This window comes from Ursus arctos, unplaced genomic scaffold, assembly GCF_023065955.2.
Source record: "Ursus arctos isolate Adak ecotype North America unplaced genomic scaffold, UrsArc2.0 scaffold_2, whole genome shotgun sequence".
Taxonomy (NCBI): Eukaryota; Metazoa; Chordata; class Mammalia; order Carnivora; family Ursidae; genus Ursus; species Ursus arctos.
The window spans coordinates 61,444,494-61,464,014 of NW_026622874.1; the positions used below are offsets into that span (position 1 = coordinate 61,444,494).

The 19,521-nt window shown below is 60.8% G+C and overlaps 1 protein-coding gene and 1 long non-coding RNA gene across 3 annotated transcripts; one reads left to right on the forward strand and one right to left on the reverse strand.

Annotated features, from left to right (window-relative positions):
• Nucleotides 1–1,232: 1,232 nt before the first annotated feature.
• LOC130544321 (uncharacterized) lies at nt 1,233–11,139 on the reverse strand. Of its 2 annotated transcripts, XR_008960522.1 has the most exons (4): nt 10,100–11,139; nt 7,747–7,929; nt 2,800–2,913; nt 1,233–2,118 (listed from the first exon to the last, which is right to left on the reverse strand). It is a non-coding gene; the product is annotated as an uncharacterized LOC130544321 (long non-coding RNA). The 2 variants fall into 2 exon arrangements; XR_008960521.1 differs by lacking the exon at nt 1,233–2,118 and having other exon boundaries at nt 2,364–2,913.
• VSIG8 (V-set and immunoglobulin domain containing 8) lies at nt 6,065–13,107 on the forward strand. The gene is made up of 7 exons (XM_026487294.4): nt 6,065–6,249; nt 9,608–9,783; nt 10,210–10,411; nt 10,500–10,721; nt 11,333–11,458; nt 11,725–11,923; nt 12,799–13,107. The coding sequence occupies exons 1-7, from the start codon at nt 6,201–6,203 to the stop codon at nt 13,070–13,072; spliced, it is 1,248 nt and encodes a 415-aa protein (XP_026343079.3). The 5' UTR covers nt 6,065–6,200; the 3' UTR covers nt 13,073–13,107.
• Nucleotides 13,108–19,521: the final 6,414 nt, after the last annotated feature.

Genomic DNA, 19,521 nt, shown 5'->3' on the forward strand with positions numbered 1-19,521 from the left:
CTGGGAGACGGCTGTGCAGGACGATGCCTCACTCCAGACCAGAGGGCTCCTCCGCATCCCAGGCTGCTGCCAAGGTGACCTGCCCTGCCCCCCGCTCTGGGAGGTAGCCCAGCAAAGCACCCAGGGTTACTGGGAAGAAGCTCCTTTCCAACACCACAGAGATCCAGCATCCCAGAGAAGGCTAAGTTGCTCTTGATCTGCCAGCCTTTAAATAGTCAGACCTTCCCTCTCCCTTCGCTTCCCTAGTTCAAGCTCTGCAGCTGGCCTTGCATCCTGCATGTCCTCTTGGGAGAGCCGTGGCCATCGGCTCGGTGCCCACTGATGGCTTCGAGGCTGGGACAGGAAGAGGGCCGAGATTGTGCGTGGCTTTCTCAGGAGACTCCTGGAAAGAGGAGTCAAGGGGGTGGGTGAGAGTGGAGAGCAAGAGAAAGTGCCCAGAGCTCATGAGCTTTCTGTATGGCCCCTGGGGCGAGACCATCCCCGGGCTAGTGGGGTGAGCACCAAATCAGAGACTCTCAAGTCTGGAAGGGACCACAGAGACCCTCTGGTGCTTGAATCTCCTTTGTAACCCTAATCAAACACTTGGGCACTTTGAGCTTGCATACCCTGAGAGACAGGGTGCTCATGACCTCATAGGACAACCCACACTATGGCAGGCCAGCTCTGATGCCCGCACTGTCTCCCTGTGCACCCACCTGCCCGCCGGGACCGTGCTAACAGGTCCAGGCCCTTTGTATACACCCACCCCTTCAGGTACCTCGTACCCCGGTTCCTGTGCAGCCTGGGTCCGTGAGGGCACGTGTTTGAAATTCTGGAAACACAGGACTCTTCTGAGCATTTTGTGGGGTGGGGGCGGTTGTTGGAAGGAGGGAGCAGGGGAGGGGGGAAGCAGGGCATTTATCTCTTGGGCTGGGCATTTAGCCCCTCTGACAGTTAACACTTCCACTGTCCCCTGGCCAGCCCTGGCCCAGCAGCGCTGCCCCTGAGCCCCACCCCTCCCAGTGTCCCGGCAACGGGAAACAAACACACACAGGGAGAGCAGAGTGAGGGCTGCCAGGCGGGCTTGGTGGGGAGGGCTGAGGCAGACACATCCCCGGCTGGGCTCTTGCCCCTGCCAGCCTCCACACACCTTCCCTGGACACTGCTGGGGGCCGCCCTGGACGCCAAGGACCACCGTGCCCCCTGCAGGATATGTTGGGGGGAATCCACAGGGCACAAGCAAAAGCAAATTTTATTTCTATAAATTCAAAGGTCAAGTGACACTGGACATGTGGAGGAAGCCATCCCGAGGTCTCTCCACACACAGAGGCGCAGGCGTCTAGGACGGCCAGTCTGGCTTGTCTAGTCCACCCCGGAGGCCCGGCTCCAATCCTGGGGAATGCCCCGCTGGAGTGGGGCGCAGGTCCCCAGAGGCCCAGGTCTCAGGGATCTTCCTCTCAGAGCAAAAGTCACCCTCAGCCGACGGCCCCGGCTTCACCCTCTTCTCTGGCGCGTCCGGCACCTCCCCGCTTTACTTCCCGAGGACCGACATGCTCCTCTGGCCACTCTCCGTGCTCCCGGGTGCACCATGCGTGGTCCTCCAGAGCTGCGGGAACGCCACTCCCACCAGGTCAGGGGGCTGGCCGCCCATCGCCTTGGCTCACGACCCTGTGATCGAGGGGGCACCCCGCCCCTCGCTGCTCTCCCTGCCCAGACCAGGGGCTCCAGAAGGACCGACCAGGTTGTGCTAACGGCCTCCTCCCCAGGGCCCAGCCCGTTTGTGGATTGGGTGAGGGTCCCGCACGGTGTGGTTGAGCTCCCTGAGGTGACCACAGCTCGTATCTTGAGTCTCTTCATCCTTCGGGTTTGTCACCAGGAATCCACATCCTCTTTCTAAGCTGTTCCCGTGACCGCGGCTGGTAACCTTCAGCCCCCCAGCCCTCGGTGGGGCTGACCGGGAGCCGGCAGGCCCCCTCCGGGATGGGGAGCCCTTCGTGCTGCTTGCTCTCGTCAACCCGGGGCAGCACTTGGTGGGAGGGACGGGGGCACATCCTGGCCCCCTCCCAGGAGCCTCCCTTCTTCTGGGGGGGGGCAGCAGGAATCGAGGAGACTTTGGAGGCCTGACTGGAGCTGGGGGTGCTGTGGGTGTCAGAAACTCTCACCTACAAGCCCTGACCCGGCCTCAGCCCCTCAGGCCCTCAGCCCCAACCCAGTTTCTGAAACAGCCCACACAGGGACCTCGGCCTTCTGTCAGTCCCCGACCAACCCTTCCTCGCCCAAACCCGGCAGTGTCCCGCCACGCCCGCTGTGCTCCCCGTACCCCCACTCTTCTCGTCCCCCCGTGGCCTCACCTCACTGCCCTCCCACCACCAGCCCTTGCTGAGAACTGCTGGAAAGCATCAGCCTGGGGGGCCTCCCGCTTCTCTGCGACCGTGCGCCTCGGGCACCTGACTTGGTGTGCTGGTGGCCCTCCCATGGCCGTTCAGACGTCTGCTCCCAGACCCTCTCCTCCAGGGGCCACTCCTGGGGTCTGCTGCCTGGGTCTACACAGGGCCCTGAGAGACGGGCTAAGGAGTCTGCTAACTCTGTGTGTGAGTGTGTGAGTGCATGTGTGTGGAGTTTAGCGGGGCGCAGGTTGCAGACCCAGGGCCCAGGAGGGGAGACGGGAGCTTAAGCTTGAGCCTGGGGTCCCAGGGAGCAGGGCTGGAGGGCAGGGCCTGCAGGGCTGTGTGGAACTGTTGTGCAGGACTTTGGAGGAAGGTGAGGCGGGCCAAGGCCTCTGCCTGTTCTTCCCCAAGGCATCGTGGGGCTGGGCCGCACCTCGGCTCAGAAGCAGCCTCTGGGCTCCTCTGGGTCCTGGGCCTGCGTCTTCCCTTCTTCTTGGTGTCTCCGTTCACTCCTTTCCATGCCTCTGTCTCGAGATTCTGCTTCTGTCTTAGGATAGAAGCCAAGATAACCCACACTGGGGGCCTGCACGGAGGAAGGCCCAGTGTCCCCTGGTGAGCTATGGATTTCTTAGGGAAAAGCAAGAGGCCCTTCTGGAAATGCGTGTGCTGGATCACAGGCGACTGCCTGGGCTTCTGCCTCCCCCGCCTCTCAGAGCCTCTGATGAGACATCTGGATGTCACATGTGTTCCTCTCCCTCTTCACTGAGCACCTGCTCTCCCAATTACCTCCTCTCTCCCCCGGGGCATGGACAGACCGCCACAGTCCCCTGGATCTGTCCAGACCTTTCTGAGACCTGCAAAGAAAGTGGGTGGGGAGATGGGATGTTTGTGGGTGGAGACTGGGTGGGGGAAAGGCAGAAGGAGGAGTTGGGGTGGGGGGCTCCCAGGAGTGGCCTCTCTGCCTCTGCTGAGGATAAGCCCAGAACGACACAGGGGCCGGCTGGGGGCCAGGCTTATGCTGCGGAAACCAAGCTGATACCCCAGGGCCCGCCCTCCGCCACCTCCCCAAAACCCTGCAGGGCTCAGGGCACAAGACAGGAAGGCTGGCAGCTTCATTTATGGGCCCCAAACCATAAGAGGTGGCAATTAGCCCTCAGTGGGTCAAAGGACAACAACAATGTGCTTTGCCTTTTGAGGCTTTGAGGGGCCCCAGTGTGGAGCCCTCAAAAGTGGCCGTTCTTCTAGGAGCATCTAAGCCCTCAGTTTCTCCCAACACGCATCCCCTAGACTCCAAAACTAGGACGCTCCTCCGAGCCAGTAAAACGGCCTCTGGTGGACCCTGGCTCCTGGTTCAATGTGGCGTCCGAGCCCCACTCAGTGCAGACAGCTCCTGCACCCCCCACCTGTCCCTCAGGGAGCTGGGCTGGTGGCAGGCTTCGGTTGTGGAGCAAGACTCCTGAGGTCACACTTGTTAGGGGGTTAGGTTGCCTCATACTCAGAACTCCTTCCCCAGCCTTGGGACCTCTGTTCACACACTGATGTATGTTGATAGGACACTGGTGTTCTCCCAGAGCAAAGGGATGAATATTCTAGCCAATCTGGCATTTAGCAGATGGAGACTGAAGTCTTTCTGTCTCATAAATAAAACCTCATTTTTGATCCCCACAAATCACCCTGCCCATATAACTGCGACTCATGTCCTAAATGTAACCACAGTCTGCCCTAACTCGAATCCCAAACTTAACCTAGCAGGAGTCCCAGCCCTAAGTCAGTCTCAGCCTGGCTTTCAGCTTCCCAAGCCAGGCTGTGAATGCACGTAAACAAACCCCGTTCATGTCTTATCCTAACCCCGGCCTCAGCTCCCGCTGTTAACCTAGCTTAATCCAGCCTTCATTCCCATCCTGCCCTCAAGTCTGACCTCGAACTCCTTGGTAACCCCAACTACCTGACCCAAGCTTCACCCCAACTCTGGCATGAACCATCCAGGACCCAATCCACCAACCCTTCACTTGAGTGTATCCAGTCCCCTTCTCACCGTTCTCCTCCTGCCCATCCCTGACCTTGCACACTTTTCCCCCGTGGGTGGGTCTACAAATCCACAGGGCCACCGGGCCCTGACTCTGGATTGAGAGTCTGGATGCCTGGGTGTCCCTCTCTCTGTCAGGCCCACAGCCGCACCCGGGCTGCATCCCCTGTCTGTAAAGTGGGGAATAATGATCCCTGTTCTCCCGAGCGTGCCGTACAATCCCATAAACCTCAAAATAAACAAGGAAATAAGGATATTCATTGGCACATCGGTGGGTCCCAGAGCGCCCTGTCATTGCTGAGAGTGCCGGTGGAGAGGTCTGGAGCGCGCAGAGATGCGTGGATTCCTTGTGCTTCCTTGTTGGGCTGCCCTGAGCCCGGAGCTCTCCCTGAGACTTACCCCCACTGCCCTCCCTGTGCCCCCCTCTGCCAGGGAAGGGGAGGACCCTGGATTCCTTTGAGGGAGCTGAGCTGCTGCAGTTGGCCACTCAGAACCTGACCTGCACCATGGTGTGCGGGGCAGTCCTGGGATCCCCCGGAGCACTAGCCAGGGCTGGCGTGCTGCCTTCTCCCTTCGGTGGCCAGGACCTCCCCACGCAGCTCCAACTTGCCCAGAACTGTGCTGGCCTTGTCACCCTAGTGAGCCGTCCAGGTCACAAGGGTCCTGGTCTGCCTTCCTGGGCACAGAAGCAAGGACAGACACCAAATGACCCCTAAAAGATGTACACACTGCAGAGACATGGCTCATGTTGGGTGGGCAGGTGCCCATGGGCTCGCCCCCTTCCCTGGCCCTCCTGGCGCGGTTCTTTCCAGTGTCCCCTCGCTGCCCCACTGCCCTGTGCCCTCCCCTCACCCCCTCCACACACCCTGGTTCCTCTCCTCCCAAGCCCTGCTGGAATGGTGTTGGTTCTGCGGGGACATGGGGGCTCGATCCCCCCCACCAGCCCCGCTCCCAGGGATCCCCTGCACTCAGGGCTGGCCTCACCTCAGGTATGGGTGGGGGACACAGCTCCAGAGAGGCAGCCAAGGGAAGACCCCTATCCCCAGACACCCCTCTCTTGCAGCTCAGGAGGCTTGACTCCCTTCGAAGGGCCAGAGGCTCAGGGGGAAGGTGGGCTGGACATTCCCGGGTCCCTTTCATCGGCCTGGGCCTTCCCTCCAGCGCGTGTCCCCTTCCCTGTGGCACCTTCCCACAGATCAACTTGGGGGTTCCCCGAGGGTTGAGGGTCGAGATGGTCAGGTGGGTCTGGATGCTGGAGGGGGTGGGGACTCCGAATGGGTCAGACCCCTGGGCTCAGTATTAACCCTTCACGGCCTGGCCGCCCTTCCTCCACAAGCCTGACTCTCCTTCCGCTTCCCCATTTCCCCCAGGGAAGGAGGCAACAAATGAGTGGTGAGGGGAGCCCTGTGGACGCTGTGAAATGGGGCGACTGTTGTTACCCCGAGGATGGGGCCAGGAGGAAGTGGAAGTTTAACAGGTGCCTAATTACAAGTCCCGCTGGCCGCCCTGCGCCACTCTCGGGATCGGGAAGAGCTTGGGTGAGGGCTGGGTAATGCCTGGGTAGGCCACTCTGTCACCCCGATAATTAGGGTTCCTGGGGCTCCTCCCCAAGGCGGGGACCAGGCCCCCTCCCTCCTATAGAAATAACTCCGGCTGTGGCCGGGCACTCATTGCACCTTCCTGCCACCCCGGGCAGTGTCTGGGCCCTCAGCACCCCCTCCCTCCACCTGTCCCCACACGCCCACCACCACCACCACCACCGGCCCGGGATACCCAGCCCAGGCGGAGGAGACACCAAGCCTAGAGACATGGGAGCTCGAGGAGCATTCCACCTTCTACTCATGTGCCTGAGCCCAGGTATGGGGCTGAGCATCGAGCAGGGATGCCCACACGACTCCGGATGGGCAGGGAAAGGGGCGGCAGGGGGCCTCAGAGGAGCCTCAGCGGTGGTCGGAGATGCCTGTTGCCTCCCGGCTTTGGATATTGCCAAGCGGCCCAGGAGAGCCCTGTGCCCAAAGGTTTGGGGCACGTGTCTATGGGGCAGGAGTCCCTGAAGGAGCTGTGCTGTGTCTGTGAGCCGTGTGGGGCTCGAACATGCATGCACGAGCCGTGGCCTGCCCGGAGAGCTGGGGGGCTGGGGCTGGGGCAGGGGTGGCAGGAGAGCAGTGAAGCTGGAGGCGGCGGGAGGAGGAGCCGGGACAGACCTGTCCTCCTCAGTGTGTGCTATTCCCAGCGGGGGACTCACCCCCCGCCCCCACGCTGGAGGCAGGGCAGGGACGGGCTAGGCAGGGAAGGCAGAGCCTCAGCGTGGTCTGCGGGAGGCATGGGCCTCTGCTCCAGGCCCCTGAGCTCTGAGAGTGCCCGGGTAGCACCACACCCCCAGGGTGAGGCTGAGGAGGGTGGGGACGGTGCCTGCCAGAGCCCCCTCACCCCACCGGGGCGCACGCTGGGAGCAGGGCTCAGGAGTGGGTGCTGTGGCTGCCCGCCAGGCTGGGGCAAGTCCCAGCAAGGGCCATTCTGTGTGGGCCTCGCGGGGAATGGCTCTGAGACCCTCACGGGGTCTGGATTCGGTATGAGGGGTTTTGTGGGAGGAACTTGAGAAGGGGGGAGCATTTTCAGCCTTTGTTCATGCACGTATGTGCGTGTGCGTGTGTGCGTGAGAGAGAGAGAGAGAGAGAGAGAGAGAGAGACTGCATTACCAGCAGGGTGCGTGCAGAGCCCTCCGGCTGGTGAGAGCAGGTCAGCAGAGCCCACTCAGGAAGCCTCAGCTGTGCTCCAGGGACCTGGGACACGTCCATGCGGGTGGTGTGCAGTGTGGGTGAGGGAGGGCAGACCCCGCGCTCTGTGCATCTATGCTCCAATACCCTCTCTTCAGGGCTGCCTTTTCTCTCCTCCCTCACCTCCAGAGGGAGGGTTAGGAGCTGTGGAAGCAGCTTGAGAGTTCACGAAGGATTAACAAGCTGAGAGTAGACACCCACAGAGGGAGTGCTGCCCTGGTGCTCTCGTGGGGGGCCGTGCATCGCCACTGCTCTGTCCTCCCTCCCTCTCTCCGGGGCGTCCTGACCCGCTCTCTCTCCCACCCTGGTTTTCTTCCCCCTCTCCCTCCTCTCCCTTCTCCCTCATTCCCTGGAATACTTCCTTAGTGCCACAGCAAGAGGCACCAAGGTGAGACAGCAGGAACAACTTCCTCAGGGGAGTGTGAAGGGTGTGGAAAGGCTGGAGCCCTGGGTGGAGGTTGAGAGGCTAGGTGAGGTTCCCTGGCCGGGGACCATGGAGGACACTGCCTCGTGCAGGGTGGAGGTGCTCTCAGTCAGCCTGTCCCTCTTTCCCAGTCCCCCTTCCCTGCATACTTACCCTCCTGCCTGCTAGTTCCCTGGTTATGGGGACAGGCCACACGCAGGCTGTGGGTGGCTCCCGGCAGCCCTTCCTCAGGGTGGAGCTCTGGCTCGTCCCTGGCGTGCCTCCCGCTGCCCCGGGGTCTGGCAGCCAGCATCGGGATCCTTATCTCAGGACAGCCGGTGTTCTCCTGGCCTGGGGCTGGAGGACGCATCACCGATCCCGTTAGTGCTCCAGTGGCCAGCCTGCCTGCTCTGGGTCCCCCTGGAGCCTATGGGGTGAGGGCTGCTGCCCTGCCAGGGTTCGGAGGGGCGAGTTCAGTGATCCTTGAGGGGCTGGGGGTGTGGAAAGGGCCCTTGTTGGCTCTCTAGAACCAAACCAAGCTTGTGCTGGTGTGTCTAGTCTTGGACGAATGCACACGCGGGACTCCGTGAGTGTGCGGTGGGCGTGTCTTCTGGATTAATACGAACCGGTGTGCGCAGATGTGTGTCTGTCTGGATCTGAGTGTCTGTGTGGGTAGGAAGGTGGGACTGCATAGGCATATGTCTGCATTTTGAAGGTTTGCAAAAGCGTGTCGATGTGTGGCCGTGAGCAGGCGTCACTGCATGGGTGACACACTCTGACAAGAACGGGGCCCCGAGAGCTCGAGAGATGGGTAGAGCACAATGAGGGGCTGAGACCAGGGCTGGGACTCCAAGGGATTTGCTGGCTGTCATGAATGCAGGAGGTGAGCCAGGCTGGGCCAGGTGCCTGGGCAGGAAGGGCTGTGGGAACCCAGGAGGTGGAGCCTGCCTGCCCTGCTTGCCGAGGTTGGGGCCTTGGCACATGCCCCCTTTGTCTTCCTCTCTGGGTCCGACCGGTTGGGGCTAGGGCTTGCCTGGGGCTTCAGGGTAGGGAGGGCAAGGAGCTCAGGCCTGAGCTTCCAGATCCTGGCTCCTCACCGGGCTGACTCAGTGGAGCTTGGGCTATTAGGAGCGGGAGGGGCCCCAAGTGGAGCGAGCATGAGAGGGCGGCCACCCCTGAGCCACACAAGCCTAGGGGTAGGACACAAGTCCACGATGCCACGTCATCACGCAAGGCTCCGACCGCGCTGCAGTTGCACGTGGCCATATTCCCAGGCCCACACCACCACTCACTCTCTCACAAACACAGCCAGGCTCCCGGTCACGGCTGCCTCCTGTAGGCCCAACGATCACTCAGAGCAATTACACAGCGGGGCACACGTGGTCACACCCAGGCATACAGCCACAGACACGCGCTGTCATACACAGAGACACACACAAGCACGGCCAGCCTTCTGCTCCTTGGGCTGGAAAGGGACCCTGGAGCCCATAGTGTCCATCCTCCTGTCTCCAGACAGGTGCGTCTCACTGGCCCAGACAGGGGCGCCTTTTAACGAGCCAGCGTCCATTAGAGCATTTAACAACTCAGTTGCTTCATACGCTCACACACACACGCACAGGGTCACGTAAGTCTGTAAGATACCCTACCTGGTCATATGCATGAATAGCCCCACAGCACACCGAAGCAGCCACGAACACTCACAAGCACACGCTGCACACGTGTACGTGCACACGCACGCACAAGCAAGCACACGTAACAGCCGCACACGTACAAACAGGACTCAGACGCAATGCCGCACAGTTACGGAATATAGATGTGTGCACACAAGTATGCACAGACATGCACAGACCAAGCCCTGCAGTCTCTCTCTCACGCGCGCACACACACACACACACACACACACACACACACACACACGCTGAGGGCAGCCACTCCTTCCTAGGGAACTCCACTGAGCATGGTGGAGAGAGGGGCTGAAGCTGACCCCCCACCCCCGGTCTTCTCCCCCACCGCATCTGCCCTGCCCTTCCCCTAGCACTGCTGTCTGCTGTGCGGATCAACGGGGATGGCCAGGAGGTCCTGTACCTGGCAGAAGGTGATAATGTGAGACTGGGCTGCCCCTACATCCTGGACCCTGAGGACTATGGTCCCAATGGGCTGGACATCGAGTGGATGCAGCTCAATTCGGACCCGTCACACCGGGAGAACGTGGTGAGTGTTGGGCTTACCCTACGCTTCACGGTGCCCACCTGTAGGGCAGCCCACACCCTGAGGGGAGAAGGAGGGCAGATGAGCAAATGAAGACCTTGAACGTCCCCCATGGCCTCTCTGGAAACTGGGGCAGCAGGGACGAGGGCTCTGCAATCACAAATCAGTTAGTCTGCCTTCTCCCACCTGCTCCAGAGGGCACAGGAGGCCTCAGGGCAGTCCCAGCCTGACTGTACACTTTCCAAAGCACCTGATTTCATCTGCTCTCATACACTCACTGCGAGGCTAATGGGTCGGGTATCATCACGACCATCATTACCATCAACAGAGTCTCCGAGAAGTTCAGTGAGGTGCCCGAGGCAGCCGAGCCCTGTGGGGCTCCTTGGCTCTGCCTGGGTCACCATCTCCGTGTTCTCCTCTTCTGCACAGTTCCTCAGTTACCAGGACAAAAGGATCAACCATGGCAACCTCCCCCATCTGCAGCAGAGGGTCCGCTTTGCAGCCTCGGACCCCAGTCAGTACGATGCCTCCATCAACCTCATGAACCTGCAGGTATCAGACACAGCCACTTATGAGTGCAGGGTCAAGAAGACCACCATGGCCAGCCGGAAGGTCATCGTCACTGTCCAAGGTACAGCTGGATGCCTCCAGGCGCCCCTTCCCCAGACTCCAGAGCCTCTTGGCCGGGCCCTGGCTCACACCTGCCCCATTCTCTGCAGCGCGGCCCGCGGTGCCCATGTGCTGGTCTGAGGGCCACATGAGCCATGGCAACGACGTGGTGCTGAAGTGCTTTGCCAACGGGGGGACCCCGCCTCTCTCCTACAAGTGGGCCAAGATCAGCGGGCACACCCACCCCTACCGCGCCGGCTCCTACCACGCACAGCACAGCTTCCACTCCGAGCTCTCCTACCAGGAGTCCTTCCACAGCTCACTGAACCAAGGTGGGGCTGGGCGAGCAGCGGGCCCCGGGGTGCAGACAGTGGGGTCTGGGACAGCCAGGGAAGAGCGAGGCTCGGGTGCTGGCCGCGCCACTGATGGGCTGCAAGACTCAGGCAAGCGGCCACACGTCGATCTGCCTTGGTTTCATCTCACATGAAAAGGAATACTGACGCCTACCTTCCATGTGACAAGGAAATGGGGGGAGACGGGAGAAGCGGCACAGCACTGACAACCACACAGACCATACCAGGGCGGGACGGGCCTTTAGAATTCGTCAGGTCTAACCTCGTCCTCACTGTACAAAGGACGCCAAGGCCCAGAGAGGGGATACATTTCCCTAAGGTCACAGAGTGAATGAATGGTGTCTCTGTCCTGTGGCTGGGAGAGGGGCTTGTCTTGCCTGTTTCAGCTTGAGGGTGGGGAGGGGGAAGCGACTCCCCTGGAGAGTGGGGTGGGCTTATGTGTGTGTCTGTGTGTGCGCGCGACCCCCCCCCCCCCCCCGCCGCGTGCATACTCCTTCCCTCCCTCCGGCACCACGGGCGGGGGCCTAGGCTGGGGTGGCTCTCAGACCCCAGGCCCCTGGGCCGCGCTCCAGCCTCTGGTGCTCCCTCAGTTTCAGGTCTGAACAACGGAGACCTGCTCCTGAAGGACGTCTCCCGCGAGGATGATGGGCTCTATCAGTGCACGGTGGCCAACCACGTGGGCTACAGTGTGTGTGTGGTGGAGGTGAAGGTCTCAGGTGGGTGCAGTGGGGGCCCTGGGACCCGGAGGGCGGGGCTGTGTTTGGAGCCAACGGGCTCTGCCTGCCCATGGCCATCCGTGTGTAAGGCTCTTCCTGGGGGCGGCCGGGAAGCCCCTGAGAGAAACACGCACTTGAGGGGTAACTTCCTCGCTGGGTGTCCCAGGGCCCTGAGCCCCCCGGGGATCCCTGCTCTCCTTCCCGCAGAGGACCTGCACTGACACCTGCCGGTGAGCCGGCGCCTGACTCTTGCCTTCTCTCCGCAGACTCCCGGCGCGTGGGCATGATCATAGGCGCAGTGCTGGGCTCCCTGCTCATGCTGGGCTGTCTGCTGGTGGGCATCTGGGGGCTCGTCTGCTGCTGCTGCGGGGGCCCCGGGGCCGGGGGCGCCCGCGGTGCCTTCGGCTACGGCAACGGCGGCGGGGTCCGCGGAGGGGCCTGCGGCGACTTGGCTAGTGAGATCAGGTAAAACCTGATGCATGCTGCATGCTGCCGAGCGGCAGGGGACCGGCGCCCTGCCCCTCCTCACCCCTGCCTGCCACCGGGCCGGCCGGGACCCCCACCCCCACCCTGCCTGCCATCGCCAGGAGTGCTGGGACCGCAGCATGTCGACCTGCCACTCGTCGTGGCTCCTCTCTCCCCCTCCCGCACCGGTCTTCACCTCTACCCGCCTGCCCTCCGTTTCCCCCCTGTCTGTGCACCTGTCTGTCCACCTTGTCTAGACTGTAAGCTCCCGGAGGGCAGGGTCTGTATTTTTGCGTGTTTCCCCTGTTTCGCGCCGGTGACAATTCTTGATGTGCTTATTTAAGAAGAGTCAATAGTAAGAATAGTGCTAATAACTTATGTTAGAAACCAACTAGAAATAAAGCTAGACCAAGACTAGTCGTGCTAATGGCTGCAGTGCCCTGGGGATGGAGGAGGAGATGGAGCAGGAGGTTGAGGGGCAGAGGTGAGAAGCCCAGAAAGCGAGAGGGCCAGGTAGGCGTTAGCTACGGAGAGAAGGACAGGGAAGGCAGCTCCTCCTGGGTCCGCGCGCCTCCCTCCCCGAGAAGGCGGGCGGCAGTGCGCACGTCAGACGGGGACGGAGGGCGCCCGCCGGGGGCCGTCGGACACGTGCGGACAGGCCCTGTCTGCGGCGTGGGGACGGTGGCCCCGGGGGCCGCGGCGGGTCGCCGGCCAGGAGGAGGCAGAGGAGTGCAGGTGGAAGCCGAAGGAGAGGCGAGGCGCAGGCGGAGGGAGGCGCGGGGCCGAGACGCTGCCGGCGCCCCCGGCTCCCGCCAGGCCGTGCCCACGCCGCGCCCGGAGGAGCCCGCTCACCCGCCCGCCTGTTGTTTCCACAGAGAGGACGCCGAGGCGCCTGGGTGCAAGGCCAGCGGGCGCGGCCACAGCGTCACCCACCTGCTGGGGTACCCGACGCAGACCGTCAGCCGCTCCCTGCGCCGCAAGTACGCGCCCCCGCCCTGCGGCGGCCCAGAGGACTTGGCCCTGGCGCCCTGCGCCGCCGCCGCCGCCTGCGAAGCGGGCCCCTCCCCGGTCTACGTCAAGGTCAAGAGCGCCGAGCCCGCCGACTGCGCCGAGGGGCCGCGGCAGCGCACCGACGGCCTCCTGGTGTGAGCGCGCCGCGGGGCCGCCCGCCCGCCGCTGGGGACGCGTTCGGCCCCGCGCCCGCCGCGCCCGCCCCGGGCCTCCCGGCCACCGGAGCCCACGGCGCCTCCCAGGGGCCCGCGCAGGAGGCGGCGCCCCTGCCCCGGCGGGAGGGGAGCGGGGGCCGGGAGCGGGAGGGAGGAGGGAGCGCCGAGCGCGGACGAGGCCAGAGGCCCGGCGTCCCCAGCCCAGACGGAGGGCCCCGGGGCCGGGGAGTGGGTGCGGGTCGGGACTGGCTGGTGGCGCGAGAGATCTGAGCTCCCAGGCCGCAGTGTTAGCACAATAAAGCACCTGTAAGACTCCCGACTGTGCCGGCTGTGGTTCCGCGGAGGGGCGGCGCGGGGCCAGGGATGCGGGCGGCTGCTCCCCACCGGCCGCTGCCAACCCGCCGGTTCCTCTCGCCCACCTCGGGCGGGCGCGGTCGGGCTGGAAGGGGCTGCCAGGCCTACCCCTTCACCGTGTGCATGGCGTACATCCCGCTTTCCCCTCCCATTCCGGAGGGCAGAGGAGGGGGAAGGGGGACTGGCAGGGGTGACCTCCCCGAAGTTTCCCAGCCATGCTCGGCACTCTTCTTCCTCCTCCCACATCTGCCTGCTCCTACTTCCTCCTCTCTCCCGGGTGTCTGCCTCCCTTCTCAACCTCCAGGAAGGGCTTCAGAGCCACACTCTGGGGTAGAAGACCTTCAAGGAAACCTAATGTAGCCTCCCCCCACCCGGCCCCCCTTTAATGGAAAGGGGATGGACGTTTATTGGGAACCCATTAAGTGCCAGGTGCTTTCCAATATTTTTGTCTTCTTTAATCCTAGCTTTAGTCCTATGATGTCGTGCACTGTCCCATTGTGCAGATGAAGAAACCGAGGCTTGAGGGGTAGATATCCTGACCAAGGCCACAAAGGTAATCGTGCAGGTGTTGATCCAGGCATGTTTGACTCTAGGACATCAGGCTGTTTCCCTGATATTTGAATTCCTTCTACAGCATTCCTGACAAAGGATGCGCCAACCTCTTGGGTACCTCCAGTGGCATCTTACTATCTGCCAAAGCAGTCCATTCCGCCCCTGACTGTCAGAGAGAGATTTCTTCTATTGAACCCAGTTTTTTTTCCCTAGAGCTTTTATCCCTTGGTCCAAGTTTTACTCTTAGGGAGCCTTAAGTGTCACATTTCCAAGTCAGCTGCCTCAAGGGGGCCAAGTGGTTGGACTCCGCCCAGGATGGCTCCAACAGGCAAGGACTGGCAGTGTGTCTGCTCTAGGGGCTGAGCGGCTTCTGAAGAACACGGTTCTACCTGCCTCTGCCTAGCCACCCGCCTGTTGAGAGCCCAGGCATTTCCTTCTCTTTACCTCTTTTCCCTGGGAGGCTTCCTAATGCTCCCTGCTCCTACCCTGGGACTGCATGAAGTGTCGGGTATGGATGGACCTCAAAGTACCTGGGGTCCAAGTTTCGAAACTGAGAAAGCCCTGAAACCCTGCTTGGTGATAGGCAAGTACGAAGCCCTTCCGGCTGGCTTGCTTATTGCCAGAGGGTGCGGGCATGGCTGGCTCTGCCTTGCTCGAGCTTGGGAAGAGAAAGCAGAGACGGGGGTGGGACTGAGGGGGCCAGGACGAAAGCCTTGGGGGTGAAGGTGGGTTCTTGGGGATGGGCCGGTATGAGGGGAAGGGGATCGAGTGCGGAGGGGAGCAGAGAACTGTAGGAACCATTCACCCCCTCGTTGCGTTTGGCCACGTTTATAAGCATCTATAGGATGACTTGCTTGCAGATAGCCTTACACCTTCGGCGGGGCTCTGGGCCTGGCACGCTTTTCCCGAAGGCAGGGGCCTGCACAGCACGACTGGGGGAGGGCTCTCCCAGTCTGAAGAGCCTCCAGCTCAGCCTCCCAGGAGGTGGTGAGGGGTGGACTGACAGCCAGCTGGCTGGGAGAGGTCGTGTGGAATGACATCGTCTTCCCGTTCCGGGACCTGGGGAGCCACATGCAGACAGCCTTCATTGGAGGGGTGAGAACAGCGAGGCTGTGGCAAGAAAAGCTCGAGTAAGAGAGATTTTAGAGAGGCCCTGGAAACAGCTTCCAATAGGGTGACCCAGTGGTACCCGGGGAAGTCCCTCAACCCCAGGCGGGCTCTCAGTCAGTCCCACGGTGCTCACCACCATGGTGCATGGGACAGGCGTTTTTTTTTTTTTTTAAAGATTTTATTTATTTATTTGACAGAGAAAGAGACAGCCAGCGTGAGAGGGAACACAAGCAGGGGGAGTGGGAGAGGAAGAAGCAGGCTCCCAGCAGAGGAGCCTGACGTGGGGCTCAATCCTGTAACGCCAGAATCACGCCCTGAGCCGAAGGCAGACGCTTAACCGCTGTGCCACCCAGGCGCCCCGGGACAGGCGGTTCTGCTCCTGCCATTTTGCTCCAGGGGCACCCTAGTCTCTTCTTTGTCCTGCGTGAACCCCTGTTAGTATTGGGGGAGAACAGTTGTGATGGTGAATGTGTTAAGTGCGGCTGAGGGAGGGGGACGGGGTAGGGAAGCCCTGATTTGTAGCATTTGCCCTTTCCGAGTTGTGCGCACTCCCAGCATGGCTGATTTCCAGCTACGGTCATGATGACCCGGCGCGGGGTGGTAGCAGCGCGCAGCACGACACCACTGTAGACTAGTTCCACGGAAGGAAATGACCTCCAGCACTGAGCCAATGGTGAACCTTAGTAGGGGCGCCTGGGTGGCTTGGTCAGGTAAGCGTCCGACTCTTGATTTCGGCTGAGGTCATGGTCTCAGGGCTGTGGGATCGAGCCCCATACCTGGCTCTGCGCTGAGCGTGAAGTCTGCTTAAGATTCCCTCTTCCTCTCTGTCCCCCCAAACCCCCATGGTGCATGCTTTCTCTCGCTCTCAAAAAAAATAGGGACCCTTAGGAAAATAATTAGGAAGTGATGAGTTTTGAGTACTTATCTCTTTTGTTTTAATGTAATTTAATTGTAAATTTATAGAAATTAATTTTTAGTAATGGCCACATTTAACAGCGGGCTGGTAAATTTTAGGGGGGCCATGTCAGTAGGCAAGCACACGGACGCTGCCTCAGGAGTGGGAATCCCGATTACAGACCTGCTTCTTCTCTGCTTTTCCGTGGAGATATTAGCAGTACAAAGTCTCACGTCTCCCTTCTGCTTCCCAGTGCCGCTGTTTGCGTCTCTCCACAGCCTTGCCAGAGCGGAATCCTAGCTCCTCTGTGCACTGGAAAATCAGATCATTTATGTGTCCCTGGTCCCCATCAGAACCCTAGCTTGGTGTCCACAGAATTCCCGTGAATTTGTGTCCCAGGACACCGTGGGAAATCTATTCAAGAGACATCGAGTCCCTCCTGACTCGGTTCCTCCCGAGTCTCTCCCAGGTTTTAGGAAGTGATGTTCTAGTCATCCTCTTTTAAGCCCCCAATTCTCAAGACCTGAGGGGCGTGGAATCCCAATGAATTTTCTTCTCTGGGCTCCCTTGAGAGTAACTCTCAGCATCATGTTTTCCAATTACATTGTGATTGCTCTGAGCCAGCAGACTCTGGTGGCCATTCTGGGAGGGGCTGGTGATTTTTCCTGCCTCCCTGGAAACCAAGGGGTTTTGAGAGTCACACCATCACTGAGTGGAGGCAGGGTGCGGGTCAGAACTTTTTGCCCCATCCCATGTGCTTCGCTGGAACGCCCCGGGAAAGCCCTGCTTGCAGGTTACACTTGGCACCCAGCCCCTCTGCAGTGATCTCTCATTTACTCCTGCGGTGTGGACACAAAACCCATTCCAGTCAGTTCCTTGCAGTTAGATCAGGAGGGATGTGCCGAAGGGAAAGAGCCTAGAGGGGAGTGGGACCATGCAGGCGAGGTGGGATTGCACCGCTCCGGGTAGAGCTGGGGGACCTCAGGGTGGAGGTGGACAAGACAGCCTGGGGCCGCCCTGCAGTGGCCTTCCTGCATGTGTTTTAGGACAGGATGGGACACTGCATGCCCGGGAGGGCACTGAACCCCTTGACCAAGTCAGGAAATGGAGTGGAGGGGGATGGGGCGACTCTAGGGGCTGAGTCCCCGGTGAAGACAGACCCATGGTGGGTGTCTTGTTATGTGAGTTAGTCATATTCACACACGCAAAGGAAAAGACCTCAGTTCCGGAGACAGACAGACCTGAGTTCATGGTTATGTAACAAGCCCCAAAGCCTCAGCTTCTTCCTCTGTAAAATGAAATAGTAATAGGGCTATTTTGTGTGAATACTTATGACAGAGCCTGGCACATCGCTGGGGCTCTGCACACGGGTGCTCCCCAGGCCCCCAGCCCTCGGTGTGGAATTTCATCTCCGGCAAGAGGGCAGGCTTGCAGACAGACATCTAACGGCACAGAGGTGGGGGCTGGGGCAGTGGCAGGGCTGCAGGGAGGGAGAGGGAATGAATGAAGCCTTGGGATTGAACGTGGAGGTGACTTACCATCTGCGGGAAGAGGTGAGGAGCCAGCCAGCAGCAATAGGGAAGGAGGAGGAGAACCAGGAATCCACGTGCATGTATTAATATCGACGACAATCCTCATTAGTAATAGCGAGGCTAGTAACAACAGGCAGGGCCAGAAACACAAGCTTGGGCAGGGCCCCAGAGCCAGGCCTGGGGACAGGCCTCCCAGTCCTCTGTGCCACCTCCCTGGACCAGGGCGAGCCCTCCTGGGCTCTCTCTTGTCTCTGCACGTGCTCTCAGCTGCCAGCGCTCACTCAGGCCGCTGTGGTGCCCATGCAGCAGGGACCCCCCACGCGCCTCCCAGGGGTGCAGTCCCTGCCGAGGGGTCTCCGCTCCCCGCCCAAGGCTGAGGAGGGACCCTCCCTGCAGGGGCCACAGAGATTTTCTTAAACTTTATTTTTGGGGAGAATCCGTTCACTCTTAGAACTGAGCTCCTTCAGCTCCCACTTCCTGCCGGTCTCCACCTGTCAGTGCCCACGGGCATCCCCTGGTCTTGTGCTCTTCCCCCTCTCCTGCTGGGAGGCCGCCCCTCCCTGTCACGACCCGCCTCAACACGCTCCTTGACTCTGCAAACTCCCAATCCCGCGGCCTCCACTCCCCCCTCAGTGCTCCCCCTGCCATACTTCCTGCTTCCTTCTCTTTCCCCTCCCCTCCCCCACCGCTTCCCTTCTCTCCCCCACCCCTCCCCCCTTCCCTCTTCCTTTTCCCTTTCTCCCTACCTCCCCTCAATCTCTCTTTCCCCCTTCTCTCTCTCCTTCTCTCTCTCCCCTTCTCTCTTTCTCTTTCTCTCTCTCCCCCCTCTTTCTCTCTCTCTCTTTCCTTCTCTCTCTCCCCCCCTTTTTCTCTCTCTCTTTCATCCTTTTTCTCAGCCTGCATCCGTCTTCAGAGACAGACTGACCATACCTGGTTCTATTATCCCAGGCTCTGTTGTGCTCCCAGAAAAGGGGATATGATGTTGACTTTGTTATCCTCGAACTGTCCTGGAGTGTCCTGCTACCCGCCCATCTCCATCAGACCAGGCTTCCACCAAGGGCAGAGCTGGGCCAGCTCCTTTCTCAGAATCCACTCCCTATCTACTCAGTATTGCTTCGAGAGCTCAGAATCTCTCCCTGAGCTGATGTGCCCTAAAATGAGTGTGATGGGTAAAGATTGTATCAGACACTTCTCCCCCAGCTTGGGGTGCCCTCAGCCAGCAGCTGTGATTGCCTCAGAAGCACGTGATGGAAAAAGTCACACCAATCCCCTCAAATCTTCCTCAAAGTGAAAATGACCCACCAGCTAACGACAAGTCAGGTAGGACCCAGGAAGAGCCCGCTGGGGCCCCGGGCTTCCCGGGCTAGGGCACTGGGCCCAGCTCTCCCGGACAGGTCACTGTGCCTGAGACTTTGGCCAGCAAGCTCTGTGGAAGCTCTTCCCTGTACAGCAGGCGGCTTCTGGCTCAGAGCTTCTGAAGGACTGGAGGAAGTGCATGTTGGCGATCACAGCCATCGAAAACTTGCTATTGTAACATTGCTCCTGGGGGGGAGCTGGATTCCTTCCTTTCAATACCCACCAGCCTTTGCAGGAGTACAGCACACCATAGGAGGAAGTGAGCAGCGGGGATGGGAATAATTTCCTACCCAGCTCTCTCCCTACCCCTTGGAAGTCCCGACACCCATAGCACCCTGATTTACGCACCGAGGCCAGCCAGCCTCTGACACCCCGCCCTCACCGGCTGCTCCGAGGTTTAGCAGGCATCTCGAACTCAGCACGCCCCAGCCCTGCCCTGACCTTCCTCCATCTGCTCCCACACCATCTTCCCCCCTGCACTTGAGGGCAGCTCTGCCCCTCCTGCCCCAATCCCCCCAACATCTGACCCGTCAGAAGTCCAGCTGGCTGGCTCTACCTTCAGAGAACTTCCAGAGTCCGACCCTCCTCTCCCCCTTCGGGCTCCCAGCCTGGGTTACAGCGACCATCCTGTCG